The sequence below is a fragment of the Balaenoptera musculus genome, chromosome 5 (assembly GCF_009873245.2).
Source record: "Balaenoptera musculus isolate JJ_BM4_2016_0621 chromosome 5, mBalMus1.pri.v3, whole genome shotgun sequence".
Taxonomy (NCBI): domain Eukaryota; kingdom Metazoa; phylum Chordata; class Mammalia; order Artiodactyla; family Balaenopteridae; genus Balaenoptera; species Balaenoptera musculus.
Genome location: NC_045789.1, coordinates 10779346 through 10799241, shown reverse-complemented (window position 1 = coordinate 10799241; position 19896 = coordinate 10779346). Strand labels below are relative to the sequence as shown.

At 36.4% G+C, this 19896-nt stretch overlaps 1 protein-coding gene across 1 annotated transcript in view; it reads right to left on the bottom strand.

Moving 5' to 3' along the window:
• MMRN1 (multimerin 1) overlaps positions 1–19896 on the bottom strand; it is a 59732-nt gene that overhangs the window by 30097 nt on the left and 9739 nt on the right. Inside the window, exons 2-3 of the mRNA XM_036854020.1 lie at positions 12712–12831; positions 9261–9367 (exon numbers count right to left, since the gene is read on the bottom strand). Of these exons, the coding sequence (XP_036709915.1) occupies positions 9261–9367; positions 12712–12831 (227 nt within the window). The remainder of the gene's footprint in view (positions 1–9260; positions 9368–12711; positions 12832–19896) is intronic.

Genomic DNA, 19896 nt, shown 5'->3' with positions numbered 1-19896 from the left:
TCCAGAAATTGATCTTCAGAGATTTTTCAACAGCCGTAAGTGCTTGTTGATAACAAGAGCATATGTTAAAGACTTGATTTATTAAAACTCTAGTGAATAAAAACCTTTAGTCTCCTACCATTCCATAGAGAAGCGGGCCTTTACAAGGAGTAAGTGAAGTGGGGTGGATGTGGAGGATGATTGTCACATTTCCCGACTCCCTAGTATAGATGACATTATTCTCTCTGTTGTTAGGACACAAGATCCCTGAAGAGGCACTCCTAAGCATGGATGCATGTGAAGTGTTTGAGCCACCTCCCCAGCAATCAGATCTAGAGTCCACTTACAATTTTAGAATGTCTCAGAAATAAAAGGGCCTTTCCACTCACAACCTAGGCTATAGCTCCTCACTCCCACCTGGTAACATTCCACATACCCCAACTCCAAAGCTGTATTTAGTCAGGATGCACCAATGTGACCTAGCAATTATTAAAATACTGAAATACAGCCATACCTATTGGCAAATATATAATGATAAATTGTAATAACTGATAAAATTAATTATAAAATCAAAATATTAACTTATCCCGTTAATGGTGGATACATGATAAAGATAAAAGATACATCTTGTAGGATACATGATAAATGTATGGAATTCCTATTATAATAACATCCGAGAACCGTTTTTCAGAGCTAGCAGTTTGTTGGGCCCGTTTCATGCACTACATAGATCTTATGAAACATTCTATGTTTTGGCAGAATCATCAGTTTATCATTATGTGTGATTTATGTAGTAGTTAGAATTTCCAAATTGTTTGGTACTTACTTTAGTTTACTTGCTAGTACTAATTGTCCTCAGCACATAATTTTTGCTAAATATTATTAAAGAATTTATAATCAATTATTGAAAACACTGGAAGAGACAAAAGTTTAAATTTTCAAAGTACTTCTTTTAGATATCATGAGTTGGAATTTTTTGAATCTGAGAAAAAAACAGAAATGTTTTCAATAATGAACCTAGTCCTGGATTCTCTAATATACAGTGCAAAAATCAGTTAGTCTGGGACATCTTTTGATATATAAAATATCAAAGTCAAAAATATCAAATCAGTATCAAAAATCAATTCAATTTAAAATGTAATTTGTATTTTTGAAATAAAATCAACTTGATTTTCAATAAAAATTAGTGGACTATTTTTACTTAATATATAAATGTTGATTTCAAATAATGATATAAATTTGTATCATTTAAAATAAAAATTGGGCTTTCCTGGTGGCAAAGTGGAAGAATCCACCTGCCAGTGCAGGGGACACGCCTGCCAATGCAGGGGACACGGGTTCGAGCCCTGGTCCGGAAAGATCCCATATGCCGCCCAGCAACTAAGCCCGTGAACCACAACTACTGAGCCCGAGCTTTAAGGCCCATGAGCCACAACTACTGAAGCCCACATGCCCTAGAGCCCGTGCTCCACAACAAGAGAAGCCACCGCAATGAGAAGCCCACGCACCGCAACAAAGAGTAGCCCCTGCTCGCCGCAACTAGAGAAAGCCTGCGCGTAGCAACGAAGACCCAACACAGCCAAAAATAAATAAATTAATTAATTAATAAAAAAAAAGTAAACCCTCAATACTGATCTAAATAAAATTACAATACAAGCCTATTAAAAAAAAAAGTAAAATAAAAATTACTAGAGTTATTTGTCCTCATAATGACATTCAATTTCTGTTAAAATTCATTTGTGATCAAGAGAAAAATATTAAAGAACTTTCTGAAATTAGTCTCATGAAATAAGCTTTTGTAATGATAAAAATTTTCAAGTTAAGCAACGCTTTTGAAATAAAAAACTTCAAAAACACTTTATCAAGTATGTTAATAAAAATAAAATTAAAATATTTAGAAAAAATTAGAACTTTTAACAATATCATATAATTGAAACAGTAGATCATTTCAGAAAAGAAAAATATTATGGAAGTTACCTGACAAAATAATTCTGATACAAGAATATCATTTCAAATCAGTTTTACGTTTAGCATTTGGAAAACAAGCTTTTTTACAAAAAGAAAAAAGAGAATTGGTTTTCAGAAATAACAGTCTACTAGAAATGTCAATCCTTTTTTAACTTTATAAGGGAAAAAAATATTCCCCTTTTTAAACTGGAGATAAATTAAAAACTGATAAAAGATATTTTACATATGAAAAATGTTTATACATACTATTTGACACAAAAATTAATAAGGGATAAACTATATGAGAAAACATAGATTTTCTAATAAATCATATGAAAATGAAATTTTTATGATAAAACTCAAAAATATAATAAATGTTTAAGTTCCTTGATTTATGATGCCCTAAATTTGACCAAACGATGTTTGCAAAGCTCTATGAATTAATTAAATAGGACATTCCTACAAGAATCTTTATGATTTAGTTAATAATAAATATACTGAATATTTAAAAATGCACACACTATTTAAGGACTGAAAAAAAAGGAATGCAATCACTGTTAACTCAGTAGTGACTAGTAGATAATTCAGCAGGATGGCAATATCATTGATGTTAAAAGAAATTATAAACATACTGAGATTTCCTGTCGCCTAATGGCTGTAAATGTGATGGAGAAATCTCTAAAGGAGATGGAGGCGGTCACCTATATTAAATCATCTCTCTGACATCATTTAGCTGGTGTCATCCATGTCAAAAGAAAGAGCACACCAATAATTTGTAGAAATTAATAAACTGTTTAGAAATTATTTGGATGATAAACGATGAGTGATTTGTGTTATGGCTTATATTACTTGGTATGTAGTTTATAATATAGATAACATATGCATTAACTTAAGAAAATAAAAAGTAATGCATTCTTAACTTTTGATTTTTATATTAATGTGTATATTAATTGATACTGAGTCAGTTGTCAAATGTTTGAATATGACCCCTGCCCCTTCTTACCCCATCCTCATAATCAAGAGGCAGATTGGTTGAGGCGCTCATGAGCCTGACTAAAGTGGAGCAACCTCAATAAAAATCACAACAGCATTTTACATAGGCTTTATTTCCAGGGGTTCAAAATACTATGCTAAAGCTTTATTATAAATCATAAGGCATTATTTTATATTGCATTATCATATTCTAATGAAATTGGGTCTCTTCATCTCTTTACAAAGTATTACATCTTGTATAGTTAATGCAGAGATGATTACATTGCATTTCATTGAATATTCTCCATTTGGAAAGTACTGGCAAAGCAGGGAATCACGCACACACACGCACATACACTCACACTCACACAAGAGGAAGTAGGGGGTATTTTATGTGTAGTCCATTACTATTTGAGGCGGGGGAATTCATCAAGTCATAGTTCTCTCTTTGCCACTCGGCCCAGGCAAGATCCTGAATGTGCAAGAAGTGAAAACAAACCTAGGTTAGAGGGAAAGGGTCAAGAACAGAAAGGAGGTAAACAAAAAGAATTCAAGAGTAATTTTCTATTGACCTTAGGGTCAAAAGAATTTCAAATAAGTTTTATTCATGCAATCTGGAAAAATCCTATTGCATTGCAGATGAGAGAATAGAAAGTGACATACTAGAGAAAATCAGCAAATTAGAAATAAAAACTAAAAAGATAAGAAAAAATTTTAAAATCAGTGACAAGTAGGAGAAGAGAAATTAAATAAAGCTTTCAGGAAGGAAAAAAGAAATAAATTGAAAGGGATAAAGATGAACACATAGAAGTATTGAGTGGAAGTCTTTAGTTTTCTTGCATACTCATTTTTGGTGATTCACTCCTCAGTATGTGGAAATACAATATCTATGAAATAAAAATAAAAATTTCTCCATATTTTTGTAAAGTTTTGAAGAGACTGATTTGAAAGAAAATGTAATTGGAAAAATCCTTTCAATATTGAATTACCAAAACTAATGTGATTGTGTGTGTGTGTGTGTGTGTGTGCATAAAACTTCCCATTTGCTCTTAGCTATAGTTATTTTTAAATTAATCGTTTTAGGAGGAAATAGGTGAGGAAATTGTACTCCTAATTGTAAAAGAAACAACTGTTAAGCATCACACAAAGATCTTTGAGATCCAATTGTCATATGAACCTCTTTTCTCTGGAATTCATTGGATGGGGTCTGTGAAAACCTGAAATACCTGTTTAGCAAATTCAATAGTTTGTTATCGTTTCTTAGCTCTGTTGACTGGAGTTCAATACGTGCATTCATCCCGGTTTATTTCTCAGTATTTAGCTGGTGCAGAAGCACTGATACCATCTCTGACAGCGGAGTCACTTACTCTCCTGTGATAAAATTCCTGGTTGATCGATGCTCTTTTATTTTTCCATTTAGCAATCTTTCTGTCTTCCCCACGTATTCTCTACCACAGGACTGCCACGATTCTAGTTTTCCAGGCAATGTATCTTATCTTGCACTTAAGCACAGACCTTTGCTTTGTTCCATAGGGCCCAAATTTCTGTCTCTTTTTTTTGATCCTTTCTAAGATATTGGAGCTGAGACAGAAGGGCATTTATTTAAGTCAAATAATTTCCAGAGATCTTTATGGACTTCTCATTTTTAAAAAAATTCAATATATTTTAAAAATTGGATTTCTTTTTTCTCTTCTCCCAATACAATTACTCTTTTCTCCTTGCACTAGAAACTCTGATCTTGGTGGATCAAGGACTTAGAGAAGCAAGGTCAGCAAGTGTCAAGAGCAACCGTTTTCTTATTAGGTGCTTTTTCTTCCTTTCTTTTTTTTAATTAGACAGGTATTATTTGTGAGTTTTTTTTTTTTCCTTCCAGGCCTTTGAGGCATATCGTGGAAGTCATTAATGGCAACTCAGTAATGAGGAAGCTTGCTCTCTCTGCCTTAGAAACAGAAACTTTCCTATGTGGCTTGACAAGACTGGTTTCCAGCTGATTCTTTGATATCAACTGAATGCTTGCATGATGATGTTCAGTACATATGTAAAGATTTACCGAGATTTAGTAGTTTAACAGTAGAATGCAGTTTTATGCAACAAAGGTCCCTGGTGTTTTTTGACTAAATGTATCATAATTTTATTGAGCAAGATGCCTACATCTTTGAAATTAAGGAGGTAATGTTCTTTTTCAAAGAGGAAAGCATTAATCACCACCGAGGAGAACCAGATATGCAAAAATATAAGAAATACAGGGTTTTTTCTGTTTTAAATATTATAACTTTTATGGCATAGTAATTGGAGTAATATTTAAAATAATCTTACTAGAGAAGCCCCATATTTAAAATGTTAGTTACAATAGCTCTTACATAATTTATTGAATTAGTGCACACTTGTGAAATGAAATATTTTTATATATTCATAACATATGGCAGGGTTAGTTTATTCCAATTACTGCATAATTGCATTTTTTAACATTCATAATAACTGTGATAGATTTTATAAAGCACAATTTTATAAAATACCTTTTCCCTACATAGAGGATCTGATTAAAGCTGACTAGATTTTCTTTTGTTTTGTTTTTTGTTTTTTTATTTTTTTTAACATCTTTATTGGAGTATAATCACTTTACAATGTTGTGTTAGTTTCTGCTGTATAACAAAGTGAATCAGCTATACGTATACATATATCCCCATATCCCTTCCCTCTTGCGTCTCCCTCCCATCTACCCTATCCCGCCCCTCTAGGCGGTCACAAAGCATCAAGCTGATCTCCCTGTGCTATGAAGCTGCTTTCCATGTGGCACATATATACAATGGAATATTACTCAGCCATAAAAAGAAATGAAATTGAGTTATTTGTAGTGAGGTGGATGGACCTAGAGTCTGTCATACAGGGTGAAGTAAGTCAGAAAGAGAAAAACAAATACTGTATGCTGACTGGATTTTTTAAAAACAGATTTGCAAAGAAGTTTTTTTTTTTCCTCCTCTCTGATCTAACATTATTTGAACTTAAATTCCTGTACTTTGTGTCATTAGAGCAAAGCCACAATTTCCTTGTACTACTTTAGAACATTTTAGAGACATCTACTGGAAAAGCAAATTATTGCACTTTTATAAAATTGGCTTAAAAAGTATGTTGTTACTGACATTTCAAAAAAATTTCTCGCATACCATATCACAAATCTATCTCCCTTTCTGAGACAAACTCATTGACCCTCAAAAAGATATAACAAATGTAAAATATATAAAAACTGTTATTTTGCCATTGGACTTAATGCTCCTTTTTTTCCCAGCAAAACTCTATTCACTTAGACTTCTTAAAACTTAGTTTCTTCTTGACAGTATGACTAATGTTTCTAATAAACTGATCTAGAACTTATTACCAGAATTTTGATTATCTGAGTTGCAGCAAAAAGAGCATGTGTGGAGGGTTAGTAATATTATAAACAGCATATTGGAGAATAAGACAACAGGAATAATTGCCCCATGGATTCTTTTTTAACTCTTTATTTTATATTGGAGTATAGGTGATTAACAATGTTGTGTTAGTGTCAGGTGTACAGCAAAGTGATTCAGTTATATATATACATGGATCTGTTCTTTTTCAAATTCTTTGGACCCGAATTTTGAATCACAACATCCTTTCCGAACAGATTGGGGTTGGGTCTATGGAGAGAGAGAGAGAGAGACAGAAAAAGAAAAAGAGAGGGTTAGAAAGTGAAGGAGGAGAAATAAACAAGAGTACAGTTGCCAGCAATTCCATTTTATTCCTGATCTATTGATTTTTTTGTATACTTAAAAAGACCTCCCTGCTGCAATTTAAATTAAAATTGTTACTTTTTCTATTATGAAATTAATTTTGTTGTGGGGAGGAAACTTGTTGGGGAAACAGGGAGTTGTGAAATTCATGTAATAGTTCACAAATTTTCTGTGAATACAATAATTTCCTCTTGTTGTAAAGGACTAGCACTGAAGTAATTATCACGGTAGCTACATGACCAGGTTTTCCAAACCCTTGAGGGCTCTGAAGAGATTTAAAGAATGCATCAGCCACACTGATTATTCTTGCCATATTTGGAGCTGCTTGTCATATGAGACAGTGTAGAGAGTGCTGTCAAAGGAAACCTGACAATTTTCTCTCCCACATAAGAATAAAAGACTGCTGGCACATATATAAAGTGTGATGAAGAGGGGAGGGGGACCTTGGCACATAATTGGGTAGGAATCAGAAGGAAAATATGTGCACCTCCCCACCCGCTGCTCCAAGGATAGATGAGATAATGAAGAATGGTTCAAGGGACAAAGAGACTCAGTAGCTCTTGATACTACCAGTGCATCAATTGCAGTAATAAAACATTCAACAGCTTTTATGTACTTCAATAAAAGTGAAGACTAGGATGGTCAGGATATCGTAGGGAGCAACAGTAGGTTCTTTTGGAATCACAGTTGTATTAGAGTTGATTGTATGACAAAATGACACAGTGGGCATATCTGCTATCAGAAAATTATTCCTACCATAGATTTCAATAGAAAGAAGTCCTTCCCACAGCAGCTTAATCAGCAGATAACTGAATTATGAGTAATTCTAGTTACAGTATTGTGACAGAAAGTCATAGAACTGTTCTGGGACATTTTTGTTAATGGGGATTCAAGATAACGATTTGTGAATCCAGTATTAAAGATATCCACAGGTTGCTTCCATTAGAACATGAGGTGTTAGTAAGCAATCAAAGCTAAACTGTTTGAATTCCATTTAAATATTTCATATAATACTTTTTCAAAAAAGGGAAAAATAGTACATAGCAGGTATTCAAAACTGTCAACCAGTCTTGTTTCTTGTGTGTATATTTATAATGATGGAATTCTATGTTTTTCCCTCCTAGGCATATACAGTCCATCATAGTGATTAATAATCGATTAGCAGGTGTAAAAGAAAGAAGCGTGAAGCAGCACAGTCTTCATCAGCTGGACACCATGACATTCGTTGACATACAGACTTTGCTGTCTGTCCCTTATGTACGACAGGGTGTGGAACGACATTCGAAATTTCTAGAAGGGTATATTGCGAACAAACACTGAATATTTAAGAAATGATCATGGAATTAATAATCCTTTTTCATAAGGAGAGAAATATAAAAATTAATCTTAAACTTTAGAAATATAATTCTAAATACTCTCCAGAACTCATAACCGTCTGACATACACAGACTATAAACAACTATGTTTTACCACTGTGAGTATATCTGTGCACCTCATGGAAATTAGAAATCCTTTGAAAGCAGGATCATATTTGGAGTTTTTTTTTTTTTTAGAATATGGTAAAGTATCTTGTTTGCAAATATTTTTGGTATAGATGATATTTTGTTTAAAACTTTATTTTACCTGGTTATAAATGAAGTGCATATTCATGCTGTACTCTGGAAATGTATTAAATTTTTATAACATCTTTGAAATTAAGGCCATATCCAGAATAAATAGCGTTACAGTGAAATTTGCCTATAGATTCTCAACGAATGGGCTAGAAGAACCATATATAATATCCTTAACTAAACTGCAGGTTTCCTAGAGCTTTTATATTACAACTTCCTTTTTTTTAAAATGTGAATCATAATGGTTTCTCCACACTTACATTAATTTTTAATCAGAGTCTCTTACACTGCTGATTGAATTCCCCACTATGGCTAATAGCCTTCCTTGTAATATTCATTCATTTAAAATATGTATGCTGATGCCATATCTTATTTTTCAAAGGAAACCTGTTTAAAGTCCAAAGCAAAATAATAGTCACATGGATGTTAGGTCACAGCAGGTTACCATGTATTTGATCAGCCTCGCCACCAGAAAATCCTTAAAATCTGTTGAAAAAATGGCTCCATTAGGATATTTTTTTAAAAGCAGAATTATTCATGTCATATCGGTATATTCTTTGCAACTGAATTTCATTTATAGACAATATTATTTCAAATAACTGAACTGGAACAAAACTAGAGGGTAATCTTATTTTTACATAGGGTCACTTCTAATGACAGTTCATTTAAAAACATACAATTAGGATTTCTGATATTTTAACAAGGTATGTGTCTATGCCATATAGCTAAGAAACAGTAAGATATGTAGTCAGGGCTCCAATTATTCATCCTGTGAAACCAACATAAAAATGATGAGAGACGTTAAAGGATAGCTTATGAGATATCACAGCTACTAAATTAGGAAGCTCGAAGAAAGTAACAGTCTTGATAGTTTGGCTACATGTTAATTAACTTTGTTCAAAAGATAAATTGCAACTCTTTTTTTCACTGGAATCAGTTGCTTATTCTTTAGAAGTTTTATGCTTCTCATTGTTATTATGAAATTAATATTAGAATATACCTTCTAACTGACATTTTGGTCCACTGAATCCAGGACAGCACTTCCATTCTAATGAGGTAACAATTTTATGTTGTATCCTGTACACAGGATTTGATATCTTCTGAGATCTAGAGAGGAGAGCAGTTGGGGGAAAACAGATTATTTGTCTCACATTAAATTATCAACTGGAATAAAAGTGTTTGGGATGATACCTGGAATATAATAATAAGCATTCAGGGACTTCCCTGGTGGTGCAGTGGATAAGACTCTACATTCCCAATGCAGGGGGCACAGGTTCGATCCCTGGTCAGCAGATCCCACATGCATGGTGCAGTTAAGAGTTTGCATGCCACAACTAAGGAGCCCGCATGTCACAACTAAGGAGCCCACCTGCCGCAACTAAGACACCATGCAACCAAATAAATAAGTAAATATTTAAAAAAAAAATAAGCGTTCAGTAAGTGTTATCTGTTCTTCTTCTTATTATAATAATCTTCATCATCAATATTATTGTCAAACAGATTTCCTTAAGTACATTACAAAAAGCATTAAGGTTTATACTCTTTGGTATTTTAAATTTATACCTATCATTATGTTTTCTAAAGATACTATAACTTTTCCCTTGATAATGCTTTTCACTAAACCAATGTTAAAACTTATTTTAGTTCTAATTTTTAAATAGTTTATGGGAATAATTTTTTTAGTTCTTATTTCTTATATCATTATAGTTAAAAGAATCTGTTTTCCTCCAGATCAATATCAAATAACTCAAAACAAATTAGATATTCCACTGTGATTTCAACCTGCGCTTTCTCATATCTCAAGTTTTTAAATTGTACTACCTATTATTTCTCTCATATAGTATTTCTCTGAGAGGGAGGTGGGGGAGGGAAAAAGATCTAACATGAGAAAATGTTGTTTTTGAGAAGAAACCATGAAAGGGAAATGAAGAAACTATAACATATCAAATTAACAATCAATATAAGAAGTGAATGGCCCTAAATTGCAGGCCTTATGTATGTAAATGTAAATCATAAATACAATTTGGCCATATTATTCTTATCCCCATGACTTCAATATTTAGCTAATATCTATCAAATGATTCTATGAAATGGGTATGTATTATCTTGTTTAATCCTCACATTAGTTCTATGAGGAAAGTACTATTGTTATCTTGACTTGCTGACGAGGAACCTGAGGAACAGAGAGATGGAACACTTGCTGAAAGTCCCACATCTAAAAGTTATCGAGCTAGGATTTTAATCCACTCTGCATGGGTTAGCCTCTCCTATAATTATCTAGAGTTTGTTACGTATGACTATGTGGAGACAACAGTTGTCACTCTCATGGATTATGTATTATAACAGACTGGGTTTTAGTCTCTGCTATAACCTGATGGACAATTAATTATGTGTGAAATTATTCCTCAATTTTTAAAAATATTTTCATATCTTTTATTCCTAATGGTTGATTATGTGTATTTTCTTATTTATTTATTTATTTATGGCTGTGTTGGGTCTTCGTTTCTGTGCGAGGGCTTTCTCTAGTTGCGGCGAGCGGGGGTCACTCTTCATCGCGGTGCACGGGCCTTTCACTATCTCAGCCTCTCTTGTTGCAGAGCACAGGCTCCAGACGCGCAGGCTCAGTAGTTGTGGCTCACGGGCCTAGTTGCTCCGCGGCATGTGGGATCTTCCCAGACCAGGGCTCGAGCCCGTGTCCCCTGCATTGGCAGGCAGACTCTCAACCACTGCGCCACCAGGGAAGCCCTATACCTCAATTTTAAAATGAACTGTAAGACTCCTTCCATCTCTGAAGGTAGGCTAATCATTCATCTGTGTTTATTTCTGTAAATTATACTCAGCAAATAACTCTGTCCAGTGAAATATCATATCTAGTCCAACAGCTAGTGCTAAACAGGAAGTAAGGTAGTTTGGAAAGGGTTCTTTAGAGTTTATTAGGGTGAACTCAAGTGGTTAGTTGCATTATTATTGGACTCAATGTTCCTGCTTTGGCAAACTGGATTGCAGGTGTATGTGTCTCAGACAGAAAGAAAAAGTGACAAACATTGCACATGCACTGAAATAGTGAGTGCATGGAGAGAGCCATTCAAATGCAGAGAAAGATAAGAAATGAGAATAAAGATACCTATTTCTAGTTTGTTTATAGAGAGAAAAAAGCTCACCTTGAACTCAGAAGGGCAGTATGATGGAGGTTACTCTGGTAATAGTCTCATTACTAAAGAATTAACAGTGCGTTCTTTGTATCTCAGGTTGACTAGGAAATTGTCACAAAGGGAGTAAATGCCAGAGACAGAACTGGAGCTCACCTCTCCCAAATCCCTAAGACATGCTTAGCTCTCTGGACCATGAGCCCTAGCTATTCCTTTAGGGACTACGAAACACCTTGATTTTATATATCCTTATTGCACACTGTTCCAGATTGCCAATGTGTCAGATTCACTGCCTGAGTTACTTGTATGACTATTTGTATAACATTAGGCATCATGGCCTGAATGACAATTTTAGTTTTTATTGCAGGCGTTCCTGAAACACCCCCAGCTGAGCTACTGTGACTGTATGAATTCAGAGAATTTATCAATGACTCAGCCCCACATTTTAGGACAATTAGATAATTAAAACAAAAACCCTAAATAAGTCATTACAATAGACACAAGAAGAAAGGCCCTACTTAGCTGCTTTACCATGCATAATAGCAATTAGTGGCTTGCAAAGTTATGGACTTCTCTTTGGCCTAGTATGAAAGGGAAATTATCAATAGCCCTTTAAAACTGTGTATGAATTTAATGGAATTAAAGGACAGGATTGTTGGTCAGATCATAGAATAAAAGTAATAGTAATAGTAAAAATAGAAACAAACTTGAGTTAACGCTCACTGAAGACTCACAGAGTACCAGGCACTAGGCTAAACATATTACTCCATTTATCTCACATATTCTAAAAACACCCACATGAGGCAAGTATAATTAGTTTCTTCATTTTAACTTATTTAAGATCATACTTCCAGTTTAATGTGATGACCCTACACTGACCCTACTATACTTATGTGTACCTGGCATGATTAACTTTCTCTATATATTCCAGGCCACACATGACTATGGTACAAGAAGTGGGTATTGGGCTTCCCTGGTGGCGCAGTGGTTGAGAATCTGCTTGCCAATGCAGGGGACACGGGTTCGAGCCCTGGTCTGGGAAGATCCCACATGCCGCGGAGCAACTAAGCCCGTGAGCCACAACTACTGAGCCTGCGCGACTGGAGCCTGTGCTCCGCAACAAGAGAGGCTGCGATAGTGAGAGGCCCGCGCACCGCGATGAAGAGTGGCCCCCGCTTGCCACAACTAGAGAAAGCCCTCGCACAGAAATGAAGACCCAACACAGCCATAAATAAATAAAAATAAATTAAAAAAAAAAAAAAAAAAAAAAAAAAGTGGGTATTTTCAAGAAATATTACATACCTCTGAGGACAGGATCCACTGGTCCAGACACAGGGCCCTCTGCCAGTTGGAACATAAGTGACTTGGTTGTCCAGTATCACTGTTGGAGATAATCTGGTATGTACATAAGCACACCAGTTCCTAAGGAAGAGATCATTTTTGTTAGAAAAAAAATTATTGTCAGAAAGAATTCTTTTCACCAAAGTTATTTGCATGGACCTATATCTACTGTCAGTACTGTGTATCAGATACATTGAAAACTTGATATCTGGCTTTAAAATATCTAGAAATGACAGAAAACATATGTTACTTCATTACTGTACTCATGGACAGTAAAGAAACACTGTAAGATAAAAGTAAATTAAGAATAAATCAGAGCTAAAACCAGAATCTCTATTGTTTAGCTATAAGCTAGGTCAAAACCAAAATTGCCCTTATGCAGATATCAATATTAGACTGAGGTAGTGACTCAGACCTAGATCTGTTACTTCCATTGAACAATGTGCAGTAAGATGAAAATAAATAAATAAATAAATGATGTAAGGATTGAAAAAGAGGAAAAAAATAACCGTTATTAGCAGCAGGTGACATGATTGTGAATAAAGAAAATATAAAGGAGTCTATATGTAAATGATTATAATGAATGAGTTCATCAATTTAGTGAAGATCAATATAAAATGTTTTATAATTAATAAAAAAGTTTAGCCATGCAGTTAAGATCAGTTATAGTTTGATGTGCTAACAACAAATTTTAAAAAGATACTGTTTATAATAGGAAAAATAACATTGTTCTCGTTAAATTTAACAGCATGTAAAACATTGACCAGCTTAAACTGGTTTTGCATCCTTCAAGAGGATGCTGATTAATCAGACCTTGAGTTATTTTACAGACAGCCCTGGGCATGTGCAAGACAGGAACCCATGTGTCCAGGATAACCCCAGAGCCGAGAATCTTCAGTCTATGGAACTCAAAGAATAGACGTGTTGAGGCTTTTATGAAATGAGAAGTTCTTCAACAAGGAAAATCTGGCTCCCAGCCACAGAGGGAGCTTATATGGACTAATTCAAGACTAGCCAATCAGCTTCCAAGTTTGAAATTTCCCTAATCCCCTAAACTTCACCCCGAGCCCTGGATGGAGAAGACAGATGTGAGAGCCTTGCTTCCTGTTTCCTTGCCAGTCGATCTCGCAGTAGAGCTTTTATTTTCTCAAAAGCCGGCGCCTTGGTATTGGCTTCTGTGCGCATCGGGCAAGGAGCCCTTGCTCGGTAGCAATGTCGGTCACCACAGAGGGATGTAAATCTCATGACTGCCTGCCAAAGGCACCGCAGCCCCTGGCAGAGCGCAGGCCCTCGTCACCCACCCTGAGCCGTCACCCAGACCAAACTTGTCTAGAGGGTCAGCTGTCACGTTGCTTCTTCCCACTGCTGCCCTCCAGGCTCCTTGGTGCTACTTTCACTTTTGAGAGAAGAAACCGCTCCTGGATCAGATGTCTTTCGGGTGAGTAACATTGTTAAAATGTGCCAGCACCTAAAGTTGTCTAATAACCTTCTCAGGATTGTGGGTTAGATTCCCACCCTAAGGGAGACAATATAAAAGTTTACAGCTGCTGAGGTACTCAAAGGATTGAGTCCTAAGACTTTGGATTTCTTTGTCCATGTTTGTCTATGTCTGTTTTGTTAGGATTGGTTAATAGGGGTTGGCTCGTGGATGACTGTAGCAAAATATTAAACCTGATATTAGTGAGGGTCCTCTGAATCGGGAGGTAAGAAATGGCTCCCTGACTAGAAATCTTGCTTTATGCAGGGGTTGGTTTTTCACCCATGCCTAATGTGATCGCCTGGAGGTATAGATACAGGTGTGTGTTCTTAATGGAACCTGCCCTGATTACCATGTTGTGTGAGAGGGTAAAGGAGAAATAAGGGACTGTAAATCAGGAAAACTCTCCACTCCAGAACATGTTCTGTGCCTGGGTTAGAGGAATTCCCACCTAAGATGCCTCCTTGGTGTCATTTTGCTCTGGTCATCCTGAGAAAAAGCCCTTCCAAAATGGGGTATGTCAACGATATACCTGCTAATTTAACAGGAAGGGAAAAGAAGAAACATGTGATCATACCAGTCAGTCTAAGGAGTAAGCACAGTAAAATTAAATAGGAAATATAAGAAGTAAAATTAGTGAAATGGGAGCTAGGAGAAAAATCGTCCATTTCCAAATTGGTGGTCAGCATGGAATAAAAAGCACACCTGTGTCTTTAGAGTGAGTTAATGAAAGGCAGAGACTAAAGAAACAAAACAGGTGGGACAATGTTATTAGACAAACAGGGATTTAAGGAAGGTTGAGATTGTTAAGGCAGTAACAGGACAAAGAGGTGTTGTGTATAATTACTTGAGGTTTAAGTAATAAATATGGTGGTCAGACTTGGCCTACATTTAGCCAACTGTAAAGCAAAGCAAAAAAATCTTCCAAAACACAGACAAAACTTGATAAGAGCTATTTTCAACAATCTCACTAAGAATTCTCTTAAGTATTAAACACATCTGAGAGTGGCTGGAGAGGGTTGAAGTATTGTATTTTGAAGATGGAGATAATGTTTTCTAATGGAGATAATATCTAAGAATCAACTGGTTATAGAACTCTTATCAGTAAGTTTGTACCTGTCCTTTCGGATAACGTGGCTCTTTTAGCTACGTGCTTTTATTCTATAAATGGTAACGTATTATGTTCTTAATTCTATATGACTTCCTACTGTATATGGTATACTGGAGTTATGAAAAAGAAGAAAATGACTTTCTTTTGTAACACTGCCTAGCTCCAACATCGGCTAGAGTCAGGGGGAAAATGGCCTGAGAATGGGTCTTCGAATTACAACACGAACTTACAATTAAGACTTCTTTTGCAAAAGAGAGGAAAAATGGGAGGAAATCAGCTGTCTCCCTGTTTCTTGCAAGGGAAGAGGCCTTTATACAGTTGGACACATTTTGGTTTTTCCTCAGTGAGAGTTTTAACCCTCTTCTGTATGAGCCAAGCTAGCAGGCATTGAACTGCTTTTAAGTGTGTAAATATGTATGTAAAAAGGAAACTTTGCCAGGAGGAACAAACATCGGTGGTGCTAAACACCATGGGCTACACGGAGGCCTAAATGCATTCTACCTGGAAATTGCCCAGACGTCTAGATTAGCTCATCTATGATCTCTGCTGGGGAGGTAAAATGTTTTGATTTTCTCCCATGAAGATTAAACCCCAGCATCCTCAGAAAGAAGGGAGGCCTTGATTATTTCAACCTGTATCCTCTGTCACATTCAGCTCTGGGTCTCAGGCAGCCGCCTCACTTCACTTTCTTCAAGGTGATACAGTCACCTCTTCCACCCTTCTCCGCGTCGGGTAAGTGTTTCAGGGTGGCGAGTGAAACAGAGGCTGGACTTTCCTAGGCTCCTCTGCGGTAGGCAGGTCCACCTCAGCACATGGGGGAGAGCTACTAGGATCTTCTGACCAAATTGGCTACAGTCTTGGAACTGCTTGGACAGATTCCTCGGCAGCTGGGAAGCATGCGTGTCAGCTACGGTTCTGACAGCCATCTCTATCTAATGGAAAGCTTTCCGGCGTTCCCTAAGTGAATCCCCAAGTCCAAGCTAGTCATCTGGGAGACTTTCTCCTCAGTGGCTTCTCAGGGAATTCTTATAGCCAAGTTGTAGACAGTCGCTGCTATATTGGCTTGCTTCTTTCCAGAAACCAAACTAGGAGACGGAATTGGTTCCTAAACCCTCAGGTTCTTGCTTTCTCTCTCACGGCTCTTGAGGCTGGTTGATTTCCCTCTGCTTTTTTTTTTTTTTTTTTAAATTTATTTATTTTTTATTTATTTTTATTTTTGGCTGCATTGGGTCTTCGTTGCAGTGCGCGGGCTTTCTCTAGTTGCGTCGAGCGGGGGCTACCCTTCGTTGCGGTGCACCGGCTTCTCATTGCGGTGGCTTCTCTTGTTGCGGAGCTCAGGCTCTAGGCGCGCGGGCTTCAGTAGTTGTGGCGTGCGGGCTCAGTAGTTGTGGCTCGTGGGCTCTAGAGCGCAGGCTCAGTAGTTGTGGCGCACGGGCTTAGTTGCTCCGCGGCACATGGGATCTTCCCAGACCAGGGATCGAACCCGTGTCCCCTTCATTGGCAGGCGGATTCTTAACCACTGCGCCACCAGGGAAGTCCCTCCCTCCTCTTTTTGAGGGGAGTGAGGGAAGGTCCTTTTCTAGAGATTTGCAACCCACACACTGTTCTCAGCTCTTGCGTTTAAAACCTGGGCTATTGACCGAGCTGTGACTTAGGAGTCTCATGCTCTCTCTCTCCAAACCTCCATTCTCAGAGGGGCTGGCTAACCCCTCAGAACCAGCACTAAGGGGGAAAGCCTTTGAGGGGGCAAGCCTCTAGTGTGCCAAGGTGCTTCCTATAAAGGAAGAAGTGTGCTTTGAGTCCCCAGATGTGCCTTCCTTCATCTCCCATGAACTTAAGGGCTTTCCAGGTGCAGCCAACATTGCTGCATCACACAGACCTCGAGTTTCTGGTAAAGCTGCTGGTTGACACCAGGCCCAATTCATGAAGGCTAGGAAAGGCCTTTCCAGGCTCTTGGTGTATGTCGCCAAATAAGCAAATTTTGAGAATTTGACAATCTCACGTGTTCAGAGGTAGAGAACTGGAATCTCATATATACTGTTGGTAGAAATATATGGTAAAACCACTTTGAAAAACAGTGTGTTAATATCATGTAATAATGAATATGCGTATACTGACCCAGCAGTTACACTTCTAGATATATACTTTAGAGAAACTCTTGCACATGTGTTCCAGGAATCATGTTATCTGAGTATTTATAGTAGCAAGCATTATTCATAACTATCAAAACCTAGGGGCTTCCCTGGTGGCGCAGTGGTTGAGAATCTGCCTGCCAGTGCAGGGGACACGGGTTCGAGCCCTGGTCTGGGAAGATCCCACATGCCGCGGAGCAGCTGGGCCCGTGAGCCACAACTATTGAGCCTGAGCGTCTGGAGCCTCTGCTCCGAAACAAGAGAGGCCGCGATAGTGAGAGGCCCGCGCACTGCGATGAAGAGTGGCCCCCACTCGCCGCAACTGGAGAAAGCCCTCACACAGAAACAAAGACCCGACACAGCCAAAAAATAAACATAATAAATAAAAAAAAATTTTATAAAAAAAAAAACAAAAAAAAAAACCTAAAAGTAGTTTAAATGTCCATTTACCATAGAATGGAGAAATACACTGAAATATTTACATATAGATATTACTCACCAGTTAAACAAATGAACTGTAATATTCAATAACCCAAATTTAACTTATAATAAACTTGTGTGATGCAAGCAAGTTACAGAAATAATACCATACAATGGTTTTTTCTTACATAAAGCTAAAAAATAAAAGTGAATGATACACTGTTAGGGATACATATGGTAAAATTAGGTATTATAATACATTTATTTTGTATCAGATATAGCACAATTTTAAATGATATGATTAAGAATAACAAATAAATCCTGCCTTACAGAAAGATTTAGCTGAATTGCTGTTCTGACCCACATGTCTTATCAATTAGACCATATTATATCCGTAAATTTTCTCAAGCCTGTTTCTAAAAACCTTTGTTTATATCCATCCATGGATGCTTACTGTCTTCAACATATAAGATAGTAGAGGAATATGAATTGAGCACGCTCCAGTGAAGCTGAGAAACTTTAACAGCATCAAAGTAGGCCATTTGCCACAAAAATGCCATGATCAGACAAAAACAGCCTTTATTAAAGTACCTATTTTTAGATGACATTCTGGTAGAAGCCATCCAAAATCATATAGATACTGTTTAGGAAAACAAAAATCAGCCTCATTTCTGGTTGTATTTTATTATAAAACATCCTATACTAAACTGTAGAAAGTTCTTAATAACTATAGATTGAATGATTGGATTATACATGATTTTTTTCTCTTTATTTTTCTGTTTCTGTCATTTTTTCCCTATTGTGAATATGTACCTTGTTATGTTAAATTTATATTCTTCCCTCTCATTTGTTTTCTGAGGTTTTTAATCAAGGGTAGAGGCAGAAATGATTTACAAAATGTAGTACTAAAGGAAATGCTACATGACTGTAAAATCAAATCACTGAGTTCAAATTAATATGAGATGTATGCCACTAAATCAGTAAAACATAAGAACTCTATGCTGCTTAAAATAATAATTATTATTATAATTAAAATAATGTAAAAGTCAACCTAAATGTTAAAAAACAAAGAAGGAACACATTTTTCCCCAGAGTAGAGTCACTAAAGTTAGTAAACATCTGCTTTGGAATATTTAGGCCTCTTTGGACCAAATGTCCCTCTACAAATAAAGCTGACTCAGTCATTCATCTGTCTAAGGCAGATAAATTGAGCACTATACAGCTTATTGTGCAAGGTTCTGTCGAATGAGAAGTTTGAAAATTCAGTTCCATAAAGGCATAAAAAGACACGTTGGCACATTTTGTTCAAGCATGGTGATACTTGGAAAAATAATGTGAAACTAAGTATGGCAAAAACAGAAAATAAACATTTTAAAATTAATAAAGACACCATGATAAAGGGATATTTTAAAAATAGATTTCTCCTGCAAATCCACTGATTATCCTAATTACAGAGAATGTCTAACTTCATCAGAAGCACAAATTGTCTGTCACGTGAGCATTGGCTGAATGACTATGGAGGGCACAGGGCGAGGCAGGAAAAAACTACCACCATCCCTACATACCCTGGGTACTGAAAAAAAAAGAAAAGAGATGGTTGTTAGAAAGATAGACAGACAAACAGAAAGATATTGTTTGTGAGACTAAATCTCTGCAGTGTCACCTGCAGAGATTGTTTAAAACCCTAAATAGTAAAACCATTTCATGACTAAAATAGTTGAGTAGGCAAAAAAGCAGATTGCCGGTGGCCCAGCAATCTTTGATCCAGTGTAAATTGGAAGAACGATCCACAGCCAAAGAGCCCCCGGTGTGACTTGTAATTAGGTTTATGCTACCGATGAAATAAGCTCATTAAGGGATGTTAAAAATGTAAATATAAATTTAAAACGAAATAATCTGAAAATATAAGTTTAAAAACAGAAAATTCAGCATGGTGAAATGGTGACAGGCAAGTATAAAAGCAAATGTAATGATCCCAGACAAGCATTTTGCTTAAATCTAGAAAT